The 20,703-nt window shown below is 36.3% G+C and overlaps 3 protein-coding genes across 4 annotated transcripts; all 3 read right to left on the bottom strand.

Annotated features, from left to right (window-relative positions):
- Positions 1-12,999: 12,999 nt before the first annotated feature.
- Positions 13,000-14,548, bottom strand: LOC112295590 (translationally-controlled tumor protein homolog). The gene is made up of 4 exons (XM_024547370.3): positions 14,442-14,548; positions 14,070-14,143; positions 13,569-13,861; positions 13,000-13,399 (listed from the first exon to the last, which is right to left on the bottom strand). The coding sequence occupies exons 1-4, from the start codon at positions 14,467-14,469 to the stop codon at positions 13,282-13,284; spliced, it is 513 nt and encodes a 170-aa protein (XP_024403138.1). The 5' UTR covers positions 14,470-14,548; the 3' UTR covers positions 13,000-13,281.
- A 2,041-nt stretch (positions 14,549-16,589) lies between these two features.
- On the bottom strand, positions 16,590-17,877 carry LOC141046519 (uncharacterized). The gene is made up of 2 exons (XM_073540896.2): positions 17,621-17,877; positions 16,590-17,463 (listed from the first exon to the last, which is right to left on the bottom strand). The coding sequence occupies exons 1-2, from the start codon at positions 17,799-17,801 to the stop codon at positions 16,763-16,765; spliced, it is 882 nt and encodes a 293-aa protein (XP_073396997.1). The 5' UTR covers positions 17,802-17,877; the 3' UTR covers positions 16,590-16,762.
- A 256-nt stretch (positions 17,878-18,133) lies between these two features.
- Positions 18,134-19,784, bottom strand: LOC112295263 (gibberellin receptor GID1C). Of its 2 annotated transcripts, none has more exons than XM_024546571.3 (5): positions 19,643-19,784; positions 19,308-19,523; positions 18,975-19,150; positions 18,394-18,850; positions 18,134-18,289 (listed from the first exon to the last, which is right to left on the bottom strand). In XM_024546571.3, the coding sequence occupies exons 2-5, from the start codon at positions 19,521-19,523 to the stop codon at positions 18,134-18,136; spliced, it is 1,005 nt and encodes a 334-aa protein (XP_024402339.1). In that variant the 5' UTR covers positions 19,643-19,784. The 2 variants fall into 2 exon arrangements, with proteins under 2 accessions (XP_024402339.1, XP_024402344.1); XM_024546576.3 differs by having other exon boundaries at positions 19,071-19,150.
- Between the last annotated feature and the right edge of the window lie 919 nt (positions 19,785-20,703).

Below are 20,703 nucleotides of genomic sequence, written 5' to 3'. Positions count from 1 at the left end.
TGGAAAAAACTGAGTATTGAAGTTCTATAATTTTGAAGGAGGTATTGTTATTGGTTATTGGTTATTGTTACTAGTATTGGTTATCATTATTGGTTATTGATTACTGTTACTACTATCGGTTACTGTTATTGTTTTTGGTGATTGGTTATTGTTTCTGATTATTGGTGACTATTATTGATTATTAGTTATTATTATTAGTTATTGATTATTATTATTGATTATTAGTTATTATTATTACTTATTGATTACTATTATTGGTTATTGGTTACTATTACTAATTATTGATTACTATTACTATTATCAATTATTGTTATTGCTATTGATTATTGTTATCAAAGTTAATTATTATTACTATTGTTGATTATTGCTACTACTATTGGTTACTATTACTACTACAATTACTGTATTCATGGAATCTTGATAATTTTTTATTGTTGTAAATAAAATTCAAGTTGGGTGATTTTAACTATAGTCACCAACTAAACGATAGTTTGGTAAACTCAAGAAGTTGAAGGTATAGTTAAGAATATAAAGACTTTTCTTGGATTATATAGACAAAATTTATGTATAAAAGTTTATGATATATAAAAGCTTTATTTGATTAATTTATGTAAAAAAAAAATAGTTATTTGTTTTGATCTTCTATTGAAGATAAATTGGTTGTTGAGTAAGAAGCCATTAAATCAAAAATAAGCTCTCTACAACCAAGTACCCAGTCTATTCCTAGATAGAAAAACATGTACTATGACACCATTATAAGCCATTGTATAAATTCTTCTATTATCAAATTGTTGGTGTTGATGGGACAATGGTAAATTGCTGGCGTAATTAGATGTTAATTGGTGTTAAGAAAAAATGGTGAATGATTGGTACTTGCTTAAATATTATTATAAATAAACTTCAAGAAGATCAAGTATTCATTCCAATCATTATAATGAACCATCATGAATGCTTGCAACATATCTTTCAAGGTCTAATTTACATATTCTATTTTTCCATTTATTTGAGAATAGAAGGGTGTAGACATAGCAAGTCATGTACCTAGTAGCTTGAACAAGACTTGCCAAAAACTTCCTATGAAGCATGGATCTCGATTTAAAAAAATAACACGATGTAATCTATGGTGATGAAAGACAATATCAAAGAAGTCTCATACAATCAATGGACATCAATATCCAAGTGCACTATGATCAAGTAAAGTTGTTTGAAGAGTCAATCCACATAGATGGCAACTACAATATGATTATAAGGCATCTACGGCAAACATATAATGAGATCCATAGTTACTTGCTTCCAACATGTCGTAAATAGTAAAATTAGCTGCAATAATATAGGAGACATTGCATTGCATGCTTTATTGCATTAATATGATTTGTAAGAGCATATGAAAGCTCAAATATTATGATCCAAATATGGCCAAAATCATGTCCTTAAGATCCATTCTAGAGTCTTCTCTCGCCTCAAATATCTGAATATTAGGATATCATATCTCTCTTGAAATATGCGGATCTAGATTATAGTATTATTGGATATATAAATCTGCTTCTTGATATAGAACAACCCATTACTAAGACTGTAATCTTGATATTGTATATCGCCTATCTTCAACCAATTGCTAACTATGTTGAAATAAGCATCCTAATGTGTAGCTTCCTTCCATTCTTGCTCTTTGGTTAGATTTAAAATGACACTACTTATAGTAAAGACTTCTCCCTTGTCTCCCAATTTATCCTTTAAATCTAATGTTTGCAATAAGCTATCTAGCATTGCATGTTATTTTCCTTACTTGTATTTAAGCTGGATATCAAAAAAATTACAACTATTCTTTCAATAATGATGTCGTAATTTCATATTTTTCAGATACAAATCGTGTAGTAAGGGTTGATGGTTAATCCAAACAACCTTTGGCTTCTCTAACAGATAGTATTGTCATATCTTTGTGGTGTATATAATTGTTAATTGTTGTCAATCACGTGTAGAGTAATTGTAGTCTATCATTTTCAGCTTGCATGATTTATATGCCACAAGTTAAAGGCTCCTACCAAAGTCTTGTTGAAAGATTTTTCCAATAACAAAGTCAGAAGCATCAATGTCAAGCATACAAAGAAGCTTGAGATCATATGGTTGCAATATTGGAGCAGCAATAAGTGCATCCTTCAACCTATCAAAGGTATTTTGCGGTTCCGATTTCCATTCAAATCAGGCACCTTTTTCTAATAGATTCGTTAATGAGATAACAATGTATACAAATTGTCAAACAAAATATCAATAATATCTAACAAGGCCTAAAAATGAACAAACTTCAAAAGCATCCTTTGGGGTTGGCTAATCTTCCATGGCTTTCACCTTATCTTATTCCATATGCATGCCTTCAAAGAACACCACATGCTCCAAAAAAGTGACTTTTGACTTTGTAACTTCACATTTAAATTACTTACAATTGAAGACACTATCTTATAATTGATGTAGCACTTCTCATAAGTGTTACTCATGCTCTTAAAGGATTTTATTATATATAAGGATATTATCAATGAAGACAATTACATATTTATTTAAAAGATTCCAAAATAATTTGTTTATATAATATGTAAAAGAAGTTGGAGCATTGGTGAGGCCAAAAGATAAAATCAGCCATTCAAAATGTCCATAGCACGAACAAAATGTCATCTTTTCTACATCATCTCTTGCAATAGGTGTCTTCCAATAGTTGCTCCAAAGATTCAATTTACTAAAAATGGTAGTACCTCAAAGTTAGTCAAGAAGATCATCCACGCATAGAAGTGGATATTCATTCTTAATACTCTGCTTATTAAGGCCTTGATAGTCAATGCAAAGATAAAGTCCACCATCTTTCTTGGATGCAAAGAGTATAGATGCTCTCCATAGTGATGTACTTTCTCAAATAAGGCCATTTTCCAACAGTTCATCCAATGTCTTTTGTAGCTATTTAAATTCGTTTGATACTAGGCAATAAATTGGTCAACTTGCTAGTTTGATTCAAGACAATAGTTCTATTTGAAAAGAGCCATCTCGATGAAGAAACATGCCACCAAGTAGGTAAGTTAGAAAGACATTCCGATATTTTTGTATGAGTTGATCTCCTCGTTCTACTCCTTTGGCTATCTTTCCTAGCATTGATATAAGATTTAGAACTACTATATATACTGATTGCTTATGCTGTATTGGCTTCTTCATAAAAGTCGTTCTTACGAGTAAATCTTTGGTTGCAAATTGTCTTTCTTCTTCACTTGATGCAAAGATACAAAGAGTCATCTTTCGTCTACCATCTTTGAAGAAGATTATTCTTGCTATCCAACCAACTTGCTTATTTTTCATCTCTAGCCATGGCATACCAACTTTAACATCATATCTTAGCTTGTCACCTTGAACCTCTCTCTTAAGATGTAGGTATTAGTCAATACCAAGGTTTCTTCTTCATATGTCTCAATCAATATGTTCTTTTGGTCATCTATAAGGTATATACTTCCTCCCTTAATTATCTTAGTTTTAATTTTAATTTCATTGATAATTTCAATTGAAATATAATTTTTTGTAGAACTACAATCTACAACCACTTGACATAGTTGTCTTCTTAGTAGTCTTGATAGATACACCAGTCAACTCTTTTTATACTTGTCTGAGGTAATGCCATTTGCCTTTGAGAGACAGTAGCTATTTTGAGTATTGGCTCTTGGCGCCTTTACTAAAGAGCCCCGTTTTCCTACTCTGTCTTATTATCGACTTGGTGTTACGGCCATAATCATGTAAGCTAATAATTACATATAGAAATAGGTAGAAGTAAGTAAAAGTAGGTAAAAGTAAGTTAATTCTATAATATTTAATATGGAAGCTTCCTAGAAACTTCCTAGACACTGCTTTGACTTCATAGGTGTCTTTAATTGACTTTTTGGATTAGAAACGTGGTCAACAAGTTGGCCATGTGCCACACATGTTGTTAGCTTAAAGATTAAGGTAACTATGTGGCCCACACGTAGAAAAACTTGCCTTGTAAGTCAAGGCATGTGCCCTACAAAGTCAACACATATTGGAGGTCCTATAGAACGTCGCCACGTAGCTCTTAGTTAGATAGTATATATAGAGACAAGAGTGAAGGCTTCTTCACTCTTGTCAACTCCTTTCTTGCTTCTAGTCTAGTTTCAAGGGTCTCTAGTTTTCTTGTCTTTTGGCAATAGCCATTCCAGTTCCTCTTTCAATATATATACTTATTTATATATATTTTGTTACCTCTCTTTGAGTGAAGGCTCACTTGTCTGAATTATTTTTTTCATCGAGTTCTTATCCTTGACAGATTGACAAGAGTACACCTACAATATCAGAGCTTTGTCTAATCTTGATTAAGAGTGGATTACCCCTTTTTCTTGATAAGATATAAGCGTATTAGAAGTTGCGGATTACCCTCTTCTAAACTGATATTGTCCTTAGTATTTTCTTTGTCTGCAAGTCCTCTTTTCTGGTTGTCTTGAGCGATATTAGACATCTTCTCTCTTCTAAGTGTTATCATGGCAGAACTTCTTGAAATGAAGAGTGCAATGGCACAAATGCAAGAGCAATTGAGGAAGTTAATGCTTGCAATGCATCAATTCAATTTACCACCACAAGGAGCAACAAGATTGGTAAGAAGTGAAGATATAGAAATGGTTGGAGCTGCTTCAACATCTGCACCAAACCATATCCTTTTTCCTATGGTAGAACGCCCTTCAAATATTAGAGAACCAAGAATTGCCCTGTCCGAGAAGTTTGATGGCACCAGATCCAAGTTTCGAGGATTTATCAATCAAGTACAACTTGTGATTGAACTTCAACCCCAAAGCTATCCAACTCCAAGATCACAAGTTAGATTCATTGGTACGCTTCTTTCAGGTTCGGCACTATCGTATTTTTCAGCTTTTCTTGAACAACGAGATCCAATATTGGATAATCTAGAGGCTTTTTTGGCGGAGTTTCAATCCATGTATGGAGAACATGATGTAATTCGTATTGCAACCAATAAGATCCGTATTTTACGACAAGGCAATCGATCAGTAACGTTATATGCTTCACAATTTCGATAACTTGCAACTGATATCAAGTAGAATGATGCTGCACTTATTAGCCAATTTCTCTACGGATTACAATATGAGGTAAAAAAATTAATGCTCAACTTACCTGATCCTCAAACATTGAGTCAAGCAATTGACTTTGCTGTGAAGTGCGACAATCGCCTTTTTGAATTCCGATCTGAGAACCGTACAAGTGGACCTCAATGTTACTATAATTCAATGGCAACACCAACACCTCTTCAACACATACATTCGGAAGTAGAGGATATGCAAATTGATGCAGTACGTTTCAAACCTCTTACTGAGCAAGAAAAGACTCGTCGTCGTCAAGAAGGATTATGTTTATATTGTGGAGAACCAAAGTACACTGCTCAACATTGTCCAAAGAAACGACGCAATCACAAAATGAGGAGTATGGCTGTGAAAGAAGATAATATGTCGAAAAACAAGTTTGTCCAGCTACAATAGGGACCGTGCGGCTAGAACCTTGCACAACTTCTAGTAAAGGTCCTATTCTCTCCTTAGAGCCCTCTCCTTGTTTTACATTAAATGTTATTTTGGGACCTAAACATTACAAAGTCTCTGCCTTGTTAGATTCGGGAGCCTCAGCGTGTTTTTTAGATGAAGAATTTACTAAAAGACATAGCATATCTTTAGTAAAGAAAACTAAACCTGTTCATGTAGAAGTCATAGATGATCGTCCATTGTCTTCTAGAGATATTACTCATGAAACCATTCCTATAGAAGTAATAATCAATGGTCATAATAGTTTTGTAGTATTTAATATCATTAGATCTCCCTCTAATCCAGTCATTTTAGGTTTATCGTGGTTAGAAAAATACAACCCTCAAATAGATTGGATTTCCCGAACTCTTACTTTCTCTAAAAGTATAACTAACAGTGTAGTTAATCAAGTAGAAAGTCATAAGTCCAGTTCAATTAAACCTGTATTTATAGGTGCAAAAGCTTTCTTGCATGCTGCTATGAAAGAATCACCATACATTATTTATGCTACACCCGTTTCTATTGGTGAAAAGACTTCAAGTGGCATTCCAAGCCAATATCAAGAATTTCAAGATGTATTTGAAAAAAAGAATGCGGATACACTCCCGGAACATCGTCCCTATGATTGCTCAATTGACCTTCAAGAAGGAGCACAACCGCCATTCGGACCAATCTATAGTTTATCACAAAATGAATTGGCTGAATTCAAGGAGTATATTGAAGAAAATCTAGCCAAGAATTTCATACGCCATTCTAAATCTCCGGCAGGACCTCCAATTCTGTTTGTGAAGAAAAAAGATGGATCATTGCGGATGTGTGTTGATTATCAAGGACTCAACAAGATTACCATCAAAAATAGGTATCCACTACCTTTAATATCTGGACTTCTTGATCAGCTGAATCAAGCTAAGATCTATACAAAAATAGATCTTCAAGGAGCATACAATCTAGTACGCATCAAAGAAGGAGATGAATGGAACACTATGTTTCGAACTAGGTATAGACATTTTGAATACAACGTCATACCTTTTAGACTTACAAATGTACCAACAGATTTTCAACATCTAATGAATGATGTTTTTCGAGAGTTTTTGGACGATTTCGTGGTATGTTATCTAGACGACATCTTGATCTATTCTAAGAATCCAAAAGAACATGAACTTCATGTTCATCATGTGTTACAAAAATTAAGAGATGCAGGACTCTATGCCAATATAGAAAAGTGTGTATTCCACACTACTCAAGTCGATTTCTTAGGTTACATCATTTCAAATGATGAACTTATGATGGATCCTAAGAAAGTTCAAACTATTATAGACTGGAAGATCCCAAAAACGGTAAGAGATGTCCAATGTTTTTTGGAATTTGCCAACTACTATCGGATCTTCATCAAAGACTTCTCTCGAGTTGCAGCTCTACTTATACGTTTGACTTGTAAAGACAAACTCCAATGGAATCAAGAAGTGGAAGTTGCTTTTGAATCTTTGAAAACAACATTTGTTTCTGCACCAATCTTGTATCGTGTTGATTTTTCCAAAGCATTCTTTATGGAAAGAGATGCATCGAAATTTGCTCTAGGTGCGGTTTTACCACAAATGGGAATAGATGACAAGCTTCATCCAGTAGCCTTTCATTCAAGAAAATTCTCAGCAACAGAAATCATTTATGAGATCCATGACAAAGAACTTCTTGCAATTATGGATTCTTTTCAAGAATGGCGTCATTATCTAGAAAACGCTTCAAGTCCAGTCACTGTGTATACGGATCACAAGAACCTCGAATATTTTATGTCAGCACGCATATTAAATTGTCGCCAAGCTCGTTGGAGCATGTCTTTATCAAGATTCGAGTTCATTATCACTTATCGGCCAGGAAAACAACAAGGTTTATCTGATGCCTTATCTAGACGTTCTTATTTTGCACCAAAAGAAGGAGATGCAGCTTTTGAGCAACAAAGAACGGTTCTCTTGAAGCCGGAATAATTTCATCTTCGAGCAATAAAATCAACATTGACTGTTGATTTAACTTTCTTTAAGCAAGTCCAGTTAAGTATGTCTTCACACCCTCTTGTTCATGATATCAAGAACAATCTTTCTAAATCTCATGATCCATTTAAATTTGAATTCAACAACAACCTACTCTATTTTGAATGATGCCTATATGTTCCAAAGGAGAAGCACGTTTACGTATTCTTCAAGCTCGTCACTACTTGCCAGCAGTAGGACATTTCTGATATAATAAGACTTTAGAGCTGATATCTAGAGATTTTTGGTGGCCTCAAATGTGGAAGGCAGTTAAAGATTTTGTACAATCATGTGATGTTTACTCAAGATCGAAAACTCCTCGTCATCGACCTTTTGAACTTCTTCAGCCATTACCCATTCCAAAACAACCATGGTCTTCTATTTCTATGGACTTCATCACGGATCTTTCAATCTCAGGTTCTTATGACTCTATATTTGTGATAGTAGATCGTTTTACCAAGATGGCACATTTTGTACCATGTACAAAATCTATCACAGGTGAAGAAATAGCTAAGCTCTTTCTTGACAATATCTATCGCTATTATGGATTATCCAAGGATATTATATCAGATAGGAGAACTCAATTTATATCAAGATTTTGGCGGACTCTTTTCAAGATTCTTAAAGTGGATATAAAACTATCTTCGGCATTCCATCCTCAAACTGATGGACAAACGGAGCGTGTTAATCAAGTTTTGGAGCAATATTTAAGATGTACTATTAATTACCAACAAGATGATTGGACAACTCTTTTGCCATTGGCAGAGTTTGCTTACAATAACACGGTACATTCTTCTACAAAACAAACACCTTTCTTTGCTAATTATGGTTATCATCCACGACTTCATACTTTTGACTTTTCAAAAGTTGATAATCCTGCTGCAAAAGATTTGGCAATTCATTTATCAGAGCTACATGCAACGATGAAGGCGCAGTTAAAAGAGACTCAAGAACAACAAAAGGCCAATGCGGATGTCTATCGAAAGGAACAACCATCATTCATCTTGGGTGATAAGGTATGGCTACTTCGTCGCAATATCAAAACCACTCGTCCTTATGACAAGTTGGACTATCAAAGGCTAGGACCATTTTCTATTTTTGCACAAATCAATCCAATTGCATATCGTTTAGATCTACCAAAATCAATGAAAATCCATCTAGTATTCCACGTATCTCTTCTTGAATCATACAAGACAGTGGACATACCAAGAAGACGACAAGCTCCACCTCATCTTATAGAAGTGGACAATAATGAAGAGTTTGAAGTAGAAGAAATCTTAGATTCAAGGCGGCACCAAAATAAATTAGAATATCTTGTCCATTGGCGCGGATATGGTATTAGTGAACGCACATGGGAGCCATTAAAGAATCTTGCAAATGCAGCAAAGGCAGTGGAGGCTTTTCATCGACGACATCCATCAAAATCAAGATGAAAACCTTCTTTATAAAAGAAACAACATCTAGGCAAGATAACATTCTACTTTCAATTCTTATTCATAGCTTCATTGTAGTAGTGGCGCTCAGGAGATGGAGAACCAACAATCAGCGAATTCAACTCAAGAGCCTTCATTTGCTCACCTGCCGGACGAGACATTACAATTGTCACAACCTCCAAGACGACACAATCGAGCTAAAGATCTTCAAGAACGATATGTTCTTCCTCGAATAGATGGTGAGATACAACGCGTTTCGTATCACGATTTGGGAAGGGACTCCCGATGTTTGGTGATTTTGCTAGAGGTAGGAACAACTCCTGATGGTGTTCCAAATATTCTATTCGAAGGAAGTTACGAAGGCCTCAACAATGATCAAATAATTGGGTAGTCTTCCCGCCCTGGTATCGGACACTACCGATGGTTGAGAGGCCCTATCAATCATCTTCGAAGAGAACAGAGATCAGAGTATGTGGCGATTACAATTCGTCGCATCATAGATTTCTTCAACATATGATGACCGCTCCTCGTGGAACTCGTCCCTAGAATGAGGGATAATGTCACGGCCATAATCATGTAAGCTAATAATTACATATAGAAATAGATAGAAGTAAGTAAAAGTAGGTAAAAGTAAGTTAATTCTATAATATTTAATATGGAAGCTTCCTAGAAACTTCCTAGACACTGCTTTGACTTCATAGGTGTCTTTAATTGACTTTTTGGATTAGAAACGTGGTCAACAAGTTGGCCATGTGCCACACATGTTGTTAGCTTAAAGATCAAGGTAACTATGTGGCCCACACGTAGATAAACTTGCCTTGTAAGTCAAGGCATGTGCCCTACAAAGTCAACACATATTGGAGGTCCTATAGAACGTCGCCACGTAGCTCTTAGTTAGATAGTATATATAGAGACAAGAGTGAAGGCTTCTTCACTCTTGTCAACTCCTTTCTTGCTTCTAGTCTAGTTTCAAGGGTCTCTAGTTTTCTTGTCTTTTGGCAATAGCCATTCCAGTTCCTCTTTCAATATGTATACTTATTTATATATATTTTGTTACCTCTCTTTGAGTGAAGGCTCACTTGTCTGAATTGTTTTTTTCATCGAGTTCTTGTCCTTGACACTTGGTAAGGTTCAAGATTATAAACTCGTCTTATTTTCCTAGTGCTTGAATTTTGATGTTTTGGACAACTTCTCATTTAATGGCCTAGCAATAGAAACATAATGTCTTTTACACCAATATTTGTCATCTTTGTGGTGTCAATGATCCTTGTAGGACATTAATTTCCAATGTGTTGGTTGTTTTGCCATAGTATTAAATAGCAGCATAGAACTTTGTGCGATAGATTGTGCTTCATAATTTTTGAAATCTATAGCATCAATTGTCTCTGCAATCCAAATTACCTCTTTAAATGTTTGTGGATTTCTTAGTTCAACCTCTCGCTCGACCTCAAGTTTCAAACCTCGTAGAAATTGATCCATCATCTCTGCCTCCAAAATAATGTTAATTTGAAGACATAGAGACTTGAATTAGAAGACATAATCTTGCACCGACCTAGATTGTGTAAGATCTACTACATAATCGAGTGTTATCTTTTCTGTATTGATGGGCCAAAATTGATTCTTAAATTTGGTCTCAAATTCCTTCCAATTACAAAATCCACCTTAAGCTCCATAGTTTTAAATTCAATATCACCACCAAATGGCTATTATATCTCTCAAATAATTGGCTGCATACATAATTCTTTTAGTGATATTTGTCCCAAAAAATTGGAAGTATTGTCACATGTTGAAGAGCCATTGATATGCATCTTCTTGTCTTAAAGTCCTAGAGTATGTACTAGGCTTATTCAATTTTAGCGTAGCAAATGTCGACTCCCTTATCTTCGAGGCTTCTATTTGCCTCTGCAAAGCAGCTATCTGGCCTAAGAAGTGTTGTATTTGAGCCTCTATTTGGGATTTCTCTACCATATCTCCAATGTTGTAATTTTTTCATTCAGATCTATTATTGTAATGCCTTCTCTAGTACTAAGTGTGACCACAACAACTAAACCTTGGACTAGATAATGACTATTTTATCAAAATTTAATTTAATTTTCTTATGTAGTTTGAATAAATATATATATATATATATATATATATATATATATATGAATATATATATATATATATATATATATATTCAAAATAATGTATTAACTTTGAAAACTTGTATATATATATATATATATATATATATATTTATAAATATAAAGGTAACATAAGTCAATACATCAACATACATTTAGTACTTTGAAGAAGTTGCTTCAATATTATTAAGATTTAGGAATTGAAAGGGACATGTCATTTAAGAGTTAGAAACTTCTTATATTTTTTTTACATTAATCTAAGGTTATATTAAAAATAAATAATATAAAAGATAATGATGTACACAAATGGAAAATATTTTAGGTTCTAAAATTGTTATCGATGATGATTTGTAATCCAAAAATAAAATTGACATATTTAAATGAGTGTTTTAAAGCATTTTGAATTTTCAATAAACTATAATAATTCAATTTTAAAATATAAGAATAATTTGGTTCAAAAAGTGGTATAAATTTGTATTTATTGGAGACAAATAGGATTCTTTTCTTCTAACAAATAGTTGGTAATTACATAGATATGTTTTAAACTATCAAACCTTGCTTAAAAAGTCAATAAGGTACTTCTTATTGGATTTAGCCAATTACAAATAGTCAATTAAATATGAAAAGTTCTAAAGTTGATAAAAATTGAGGAAATTTTTCATTTGAAAAAACACCTACAATAATAAAATTATAAAAATTAAATATAAATAAGTAAAAATAATCAAACTTAAATGATGATAAGTATAAAATAACTTCATATGAAACAATTGTATCAAATTTATAAAAATACATTAGAACTTATAATGCTTTTACATGTGTCTTTTGCCTTTGAAAACTTCTTATAGAAGAAAAACCATGTTTAACTATTGCATCACTTTATCCATATATTCTGACAGTTCAACTGTCCATATTTCTTAGATATATATTAATTCAAAATAATTAAATTGTTTTAGCAACTACGATTGAACATTTTATAATTGCAATTACCTAAGATATACTTCTCTGATTTTTTTGAAAATTTCAACAATTATATACATATCTATTTTTGCTTCATATATATGAAAAATGTGTAAATATCTATTAAACAAAAGTGAAGAATCATCCACCTTTTAAACGTTATTGATTTATTTCAATTTGGTTCTATTACATAGAATTCTAATTATTGCTCAAATTAGCAGAAATTTAAGCACAAAAATACTTTTAATTTGGCATCAAACAAAACAATATGTGGTTTTCTAATAGATTTAATGGAGCAACTATAAAATTTATTCCAAGAAGTATCCAACTCTTCTATTGATAAAATATTGATAAACTTTATTTCTAGAAATAATTTTATCAAATCATTAGCACTATTAAGGATTTTATGGAATAGTTTAATTTACGAAGTTACTTATAAATATTACAAAATATCCATATATCTTACGTTTTAGAAACTATATATTTTTTGTAACTAAGTGAAAACTTAGACATATACATTCAATTTCTAGCATTGCAAGCCACGAAACCATGTTTCAAACACATCTTTATTTACATACATGGTTGCAATCATAGTTACACTTCGATGCTTCCATGTAATAAGGATAATCTAAGTAGATAATGTGATTGTACAAGAATCATGTCTTGTAGATTTTATGAAAATATTACTACTAATGACAATCGACTTATTAGTATATTTTCTACATCATAAATATTTCAAAATAACAAGTGATATAATTATCGAACTCCTTCAAAAGATTTCAATATGTACATACAGTATTTCTTTAAGATTATTATTGCAATAATTTATAGTAGAGTTTCAATACAAACTACATTTCCTAATGACATAAATTAATGTTAACTTGTGAAAAAATAATTATCCAACATAGAATTCGTATTATTAATTTAACAAATATCATGACATATTTTCAAGATTGAAAATATTTACTATGCTCCATGGTGAGACAGAACTCAAATCACAAAAGTCCTACATACTTAGAGAAGCGGACATGACTTAAAACCCAAAATTGTTATGATAACTGATAACCACCCCACGTAACATAACGTATCTACTTGCGACAAACAGTTGGACATCTTTTAAGATTAGGTGTACAATGATTGTCATGTGACATCCACTCGGACCAGTATTCTAAGCCACTTAGCACTTCACTTCCTTCAAGGCGTCACCGAAGTAAAGGAAAGTGGGATTGGCCGCTCCATCCTTATAGTAAGCAAAGACTATTGTGGAATCGTCCTTCATGCTCTCACCAACGAAACTGCAAAAATTTAAAGAGGATCAAGCTCCGAGTACATAATCGAAAAGGTGACTTACTGACCTGGATGAAAATGTTAAAAAACGCAAGGAAAATAACCCCGACATTGGCTATCTGGCATGCTCACAAGCTAAAATCGCCCTGTGAGGAAGGTAAGGGAATCGGAACTTACAACTGCAAATCGGAGAGTTTAGAAAGCAGAAACTTGACTGCAGCTTCCACATCCTTCTTGAAGGATGCCTGGCGTTCCGCTGGCACAAGGTCAGTCAATTTCTTCAAGTACTTCTTTATATAAGCCATGAAGGTCTTCTTATCGAAGGCAGGTTGCTCCTGTAGTCTGAAGGTGTCGATAATGTCGACAACCTTGACAGCCTCATCACTGACGCCCTCATCCTCGCCACCTCCTTCGGCAGAGGCATTGGCTCCAATCAGGGCATCAACATCTAGGGCGCCCTTCACAACCCACTGAAAGACAGTGACGAGGATTAGCTCAGAAGGCACACGAAGAACATGTACATGTATTCGAGGGGCATCAGGTGTAGGAGAATACAAGATGTGGTTTGGTATTCTCTAGACGTAAACTCGAATCTATGTACAACACTACGATGAATGAACACATCACATACACTCGAGATTAGAAAGTTTTTCCGCGAAAAATGAGGAAACCTCGCACCTTCCCCTCAACTTCCCAAAGCACACCGTTAAAGAGCTCCTTGTACTCGAAGGAATCCGAGAGGAGCTCGTCTCCTGCAAAACCGTCGACGGCACGTCATTACAAAGCTATTAAGCAACCCACACATACGAACTCCAGCGATCCACATCTAAAAACCTTCATTCTCAAACTACCTGAAAAGTGACTACAAGCGCAAGAAGAACCCCAAAGATTCCTACAAAGAACTAGAATCAAAACGAGATCTCACAAATAAACACAGAGCCACAACCTGTTGCAAAACCCTAAGAATGCTCGCCAACTTCAAAAATCCCACACTGAACCAAACGAGGCGTCAGAAAAGACCATCGAAAGAGGAGGAGGAGGCGGTGGTACCTGAGATCAAATCCTGGTAGACCAACATGGTGAGAAGATGCAGGATCCCTTGGGGCTCGAGGGAGGAGTCGTGGGAGAGCGGGGCGGCAACTGAAGCTCCGGAGTGAGACGAATGCCTGCGTGAGGGTTACCGGCGGCCGGCTTTATGATCCCTACGCCGCCCCAAATGCTCTCTGCCGCTGCCGCGCCAGTGCGTCTGTTGGCGTCTCGTGGAGGACGACACGGAAAGAGCCTGCGGAAGGAATATATTGGAACTGGGTCTCCACCGTTCCACTTTTACTTTTTTACCCAACTTTTGCTTCCCCATAAGCCCCTTCCACTATTATTGTTTGTATATTCTTTAGTGAACTCATTTGAAAGTATCAACTATAAAATTTTTAATTTAAGTATCGAACTAATAATACGTACATGCATTTACAAGTAATTTTTGCAATGTAAAATATTGTATTTAATTGCACAATTTGTAATTAGATAGTTGTGATAAAAATGTATATTCTAATCGAAAATAAAATAATTTATTGGTGCATTAAGTGATATTGCTGGAAAAAGCCGTGTGTGTGTAATTAGTAATTTTAATAAGAAATGAAAAAATCCTAAGAATAATAGTTTCAATATACTTTTTAATTTATAATTGTTTAAGATTTATTTAGGAAAAGATATTAGAAAGCATTTTCTCTTTGAGATTTTGAGTCTTGTGAAGTGTTCCATCATTTTAAACGTCCATTTATTCATGGAATTGTTCTATAAATTACTTCTATATGTAATATATTTGTTAGATGTAAAGAATCAGGAACTACAAAAAATGAACAAGGATTTTTAACATTAGCAAATGAGCATACAAGATTTTGTTCGAATTTGTAAGCATTAGAGAAAATTACTGGGTTTCATCAATAATAATCACATCATCATTTTGACATCATACAGAATTATTATTATTATTATTATCTTCTAATTTGTTGCTCAACAAAGATTTGATGTTGTGGAAGTTATTACAAGCTAAAAGTAATCTAAAGTAGCACATTTCATTTTGTGATTATGGAAATATAATATCTTAGGCAACAAGGTTCGTATTTTGGTGGTCGGTACAGGCATGGAAAGATCGAGATTATGCTGAATTTTAATAACACTTCTTTGATTTTTGAGAATTATACGTATTGGAGCAAAGTTTTCGACCCCTGTCACTGAGGAGCAAAATTTCTCCTTCTACAAAAGTTTGCCTCCGTATAAAACAACATTGTTCAGCATTGAAACAATTCACACCACATGGCTGATCATTTTCCACAGCATTTGGCGAAAAATCAAGTGATCTGAAAAGTATAGTTCTGTTTGCAACGTCTGCATGGAAACTGGTTGAAGGTTCCACATGACGCCGATATCATCACCGACACAAAGTGTTGACGATAAACCTGGTTTTTTATTCGGTGTAAATGGTCCTCAGTGGGTGCTTTTACAGGACCCAAGTTGACTATGGCTCTTTCCATGGTCAGCTAGTCTCTCCAACTCTTGATCAGATTCTAAAAACCTTCAGTATGTTAGTGAATTGCAGCAATGACTGCGTCTTTCTTCGGTTTGCAGAACCTTCGGTATAGTAGGGTAGACCATACTTGTAGGAGAAGACAGGAAACCCGACGTTCTAGTGGGTTCGACCATTTCTGATCCCACATCGTCCAGGTTGGTGAACCGCTATCTACGGAGCTACGCATTGAGTACCGCGACACCAAAGAAAGGCCGTCCTGATCTGTTTTCTGAATACTAAAATATCAATCTCGAATCCCTTGAACTGCAGAATTCGAAGTTCAATTCAGAGATGATTAGACACCCCTTACAAAACCCGCCCACTCAGAAATAAAACGAAGTGTTCATGTGACAGATTGGAATCGTCATAATCAGCCGATGATTGACCTGACAAAACGAGGAAATTAACCAGAAGAACCACGGGGGATGCGAATTAGGAGGAGTAAGGCGATGACATCGCACAGAGCGATATCACACATGTATATCCAAGACCGAAAACTGGTTGTTTGAACTTCAGAGAGAGCGTTTTGCCTCAAGCAGTCGATGTGAACCAAGTAAATGCTCGGCCAACGCTCAGAGCAGAGAATCGGGTTTTATGAGAGTGCATTCAGTGCATCTGTCAATACAGGCGTCTTAGCGAGATTTGGAATTGTCTCAGTAATAGCAGTTTCGATTGAAGCATGTGACAAATTCAAGGTAATTAATTGGCAAATGAGTAGCCCCACAAGGCAAATACCTCCATCGTCATCCTCCAACACCAAGCTAGATCAAAAGCTGTGGGGATATCTCGACCTCTGCATCAGCACTCAGGGTTCTTGGGGTGGGTCACACCTGTAGCGGTGGATTTCTAATGGGCCACACTTCAGATCTGAACGACGATCACCTCCTACGGTCAGAGTCTCAGATGAATTTGTTGCTAAACTCCGAGCCTCAAACGGAGTACTTCCTACACTCTCAGTCTCAGATAGCTTTGAGGCTCCCGCAGCAACAACGCCATCATCTTCAACATGGACCGATGACTGCGCTGCTTGCAAACTGCCTGCATAAGCATTATATTGGAGTGGTTTGAGGCGATCTATAATCGGGTGAATCGATAAATCATCCAGACTGCAGTCCAAACCAGAACGACGAAGTTCTTGTGCGCTCAAAGCCTCAAGTGAATTTTTATCTACAACAGTAACAGCGCCCTCATCTCCCACATGTACCGACATCTGCGCCGATTCCGACCTGCCTCCTGAGGCCTGCTCTTGGAGTGGGTCCACGCACCTGAAGCGGCGAATTTCCAGAGGTCCACAATTCAGGTTGGAGCGTTCGATCATCCGACCTTCTCCGTGCTGGAGAACTTGGGAAAACAAAAGAAGAACCAAAAAGAGAGCCCATGTCATGATGATCTGTGTCACAAACCACACTACACGCCAGTAGCGTTTAAACATATGAGGCAGCACGGGCCGAATTGCAGCTGAGAAGCACGACCTCGATTCCCCAGGGTTCTTGGGGTGGGTCACACCTGCACAGATTCTTTAAAAGCCTCTCAACCAACCCAAAAAATCACATAGTAAAGCATCGTAAAGCAGAAGTTTTAAAACTGGAAGCAGAGAGGATACAAAATCCTTCACAGAAACAATCAGGAAAGGTTCAAGCGAGATAAAAATATCCACAAGTACCTGAAAGTGCAGGGAGCAAAGAGAGAATGGGAGAATGAGGCTTAGCGCTTCTGAACCCAAGCTTTATATGTTTTGGAGTTGTAGAAATGTTCTGAACTTTTTGCGCCTTCATACCACCGACACCCCACCTCTGCATTAAGATCCCACTCGATTCTACTAGTGATAGTGATGTATATTCCATTCCAGGGGCAACTGAAAGCTATGGGTTTGTTTAAAAAATATGCTTTGATATGGTCACGACTCGTGAGAGACACTCGCCGAGAAGTTTCTATGCAAGGAATATACCTACTGCCGATTTGTGTTTGAGTTCAACTTGGGCCCACGTCTAATAGAAGCAACGACTGCAATGGAATAACCGTATTATCAAAATATCCCAGAAAATAGGCCCTAATGTGACTTGAAATGCGAGATATTAAAAAGAAATAAATCAATCAATAAGGCTTTTTTGGAACTCCAATTCCTCTTCGAGTCGAGAACACTCCAGATCCGAGCAAGGGCTAGTTGACATGTCAATCACTCTTCACGATTCTCAAGAAACGAAGCAATATCAATCAGCATCTGCTCCGCTATCTCGATCTGCTTGAGCTGGCCGAACATATGGACGCCATCCTCGAAGAAACAAACCTCAACTTTTTTCCCAATGGTCACCATTTCCTTCACATATTTCATCTGCGGTCGTTACACACAAACATTCACAATTTTTTGTAAGTGAGAAATCCGAACCAATCACAAGAAGCATAAGATTATGAGACCCAAGTGATGAAAGAGCTCGCCTGCCATTCTTGCAGAGGGTCGAGACCTCCAACAATCACAAGCACAGGGGGGATTGCGACATTTGAAATGTCCCTGGAATATGGTCCGAAAACATTCGACGCAGGATGGTCTCGATTAGAATCTGGAGGAAGGTAAGCCTTCCAATACCAGTCCAAGAGCTCTAGTGACACAATCAGAGGATCTTTCATTTGGAGCTCTGCGGCGGTCCTCTCTTCTCCCCCAAAGAAGGGCTGGATCAATACCAACCCCCTTAGAGTCAAAGGGCTGAGGTCCTTCCCAGCTGCCAGAATTGCCACATGATGAGCAATATTCCCACCGGCACTATCACCGGCAAGATAAACCCGTGAAAGGTCAACGTTAGCAGGCAAGATTGCTTCTGCTTTTTCAGAATTGAGCCACTCCAAAACGGCGTAGCAATCGTTGTACGCAGTCGGACACTTATGTTCCGGAGCTCGCCTGCAACGGCAACAAATACCAAAACCTCAATTACTACATCAAGCAGCACTCAATCAGCACTCAAGCCTATATTGGAATCATTGCACCGGTAGAAAGAATTCGCAGGACAGATCCAATGGCTTGCCTGTAGTGCACAGAAACCACAACTGCAGAACATTTTCCTGCTAAACGCCGACAGAATTGATCGTATAAGGTAACGTTGGGTTTCATGAAAACAAACCCGCCTCCGTGGTAGTAAACGATGACAGGCATCATCTCATCAGCTTTAGGATTCAATTCTGAAGAGTCTCCTCCCATCCCCTGTGAGCAGACAAGCACCACTAGACATTCCAGTTCTGCCCCTCAAACCCCGAGCCTCAAAATCGCTCTGCGAGACTCAATTGCACCCCATTTCCTCTCATAGCTTCCAATTCATCAATTCAAGGTTGAAAGTGAGGAACGTGCGTGTGTGAAGTACCTGGGCAGGAACGAACACGCGCACCCAAATGCCCGTCTCTGCGTCCACAACCACATCGAAAGCCACGACCCCATCGGCTCGTTGGGGATTCGCTGAAATCACCCACTCAAACAGGTCTGCCAATTTGCGGTGCACGGTGCCGTCCTTCCGCCTAGGGATGGTACCCACCATGGCCAGAAAACGCGACAGAATGCGAAGCGCCCACATCGAAGTCATCTGCAGCAACAACAACAGCCCACAATTGAACGAGGCGAGATCGCCGAGAGATCATCCCCCAAAAACTGCTCACCCTGAAAAAACCCAATGCTCAAAATTCAGCAGGATGCTGCACTTGCCTCTTCTAACACCGCCCCGATGCTTACAATTTTGTGGGCTCCGCTTCAGGCAAAGAAGAGCTCCGAGCCTCCTCCTCCGCCGCCGTTTCTGCAATTAGGAACCACGAGATTTCTCATTGCAATGGAAAAATCTGATATGTGGAGAACAGGACTTACCCACAAATGGACAGCATGGTGATCCTTTTAACAATCCATTTACAAATATTTAATTTCTCAAACTGTGTTTGTTTGCTTGTTTTTGCATTTGGCGACCAAGTATCTACTTCTTCTAGCTCATCACTACTACAGTAGTGAGCTTCTTCTGCGTTAACAACAATGCAACCAAAAAAATCCAAAGTTTTAAATTTTAACTATTTGTTTGTTGTTGAGTTGCTCACCAAATTTCAGGCAATTACTGATCTTTTTTTTTTCCTTGTGTGGAGATGTATAGATGATATGCGGGAAGAAGTAAAAATGTTGAAGTTTGAGTTGGATATCTATTTTGTAAAATTGTAATGCAGTACCACATTCTTGAATGAAACAAATGTCCACTAAAACTTTTGTATCCTTCTTGGGTTTGAACTTGAAAGATGTCTGTTTATGAGTTTTTTTAATTTTTTAATTTTTTTTTTGTAACAACCTCAAAACCAAGCAAACAAATGAAAACTAATTACTTGGAATTTTATGTACATCGGGTGGAGCCTTGGAAGCAAATGATTCTATCTATTGTCTACTTGTTGCTCTCTCAAGTTTAAATGCACCAAAGTGAATATTGGATGATACCAAAACCATTCTTTTTATATTAATTTTATATTTTAATGAATAGATATGTTTTGGAGAGGCTTTTTACATAAGTGTTCACTTTATACTTTAGGGACTTTTGATTCAAACATGAGTAGTAGTGCCAAGTGGAGTTGCTTCTTCAAGTGTTAATCTTAATTATAATATTTTGAGATATTGCATTATGGGCACATAAAGTTTTGAGATATTGCATTATGTACATTAGAAATTTTTAACCTTGCAAAAAAAAAAAAAAAAAAACAAAAAAAAACAAATTATCTAATCTAATACCCAAATTGAGA

The sequence above is a fragment of the Physcomitrium patens genome, chromosome 18 (assembly GCF_059467195.1).
Source record: "Physcomitrium patens ecotype Gransden chromosome 18, ASM5946719v1, whole genome shotgun sequence".
Taxonomy (NCBI): domain Eukaryota; kingdom Viridiplantae; phylum Streptophyta; class Bryopsida; order Funariales; family Funariaceae; genus Physcomitrium; species Physcomitrium patens.
This window is presented reverse-complemented; position numbering and strand designations above follow the sequence as displayed.

Excerpts from the sequence above, each read along its gene's own strand:
- LOC112295590 (XM_024547370.3), bottom strand. The coding sequence starts at position 14,469 with ATGTTGGTCTACCAGGATTTGATCTCAG. Across the intron at positions 13,862-14,069 it reads TTTGGGAAGTTGAGGGGAAG|TGGGTTGTGAAGGGCGCCCT; the intron begins GTGCGAGGTTTC and ends ACTGTCTTTCAG. Across the intron at positions 13,400-13,568 it reads AAACTCTCCGATTTGCAGTT|TTTCGTTGGTGAGAGCATGA; the intron begins GTAAGTTCCGAT and ends AAATTTTTGCAG.
- LOC141046519 (XM_073540896.2), bottom strand. The coding sequence starts at position 17,801 with ATGGAATATACATCACTATCACTAGTAGAATCGAGTGGGATCTTAATG. Across the intron at positions 17,464-17,620 it reads TTTGCTCCCTGCACTTTCAG|GTGTGACCCACCCCAAGAAC; the intron begins GTACTTGTGGAT and ends GAATCTGTGCAG.
- LOC112295263 (XM_024546571.3), bottom strand. The coding sequence starts at position 19,523 with ATGACTTCGATGTGGGCGCTTCGCATTCTGTCGCGTTTTCTGGCCATG. Across the intron at positions 19,151-19,307 it reads GCGTGTTCGTTCCTGCCCAG|GGGATGGGAGGAGACTCTTC; the intron begins GTACTTCACACA and ends GTCTGCTCACAG. Across the intron at positions 18,851-18,974 it reads GTGGTTTCTGTGCACTACAG|GCGAGCTCCGGAACATAAGT; the intron begins GCAAGCCATTGG and ends TTGCCGTTGCAG.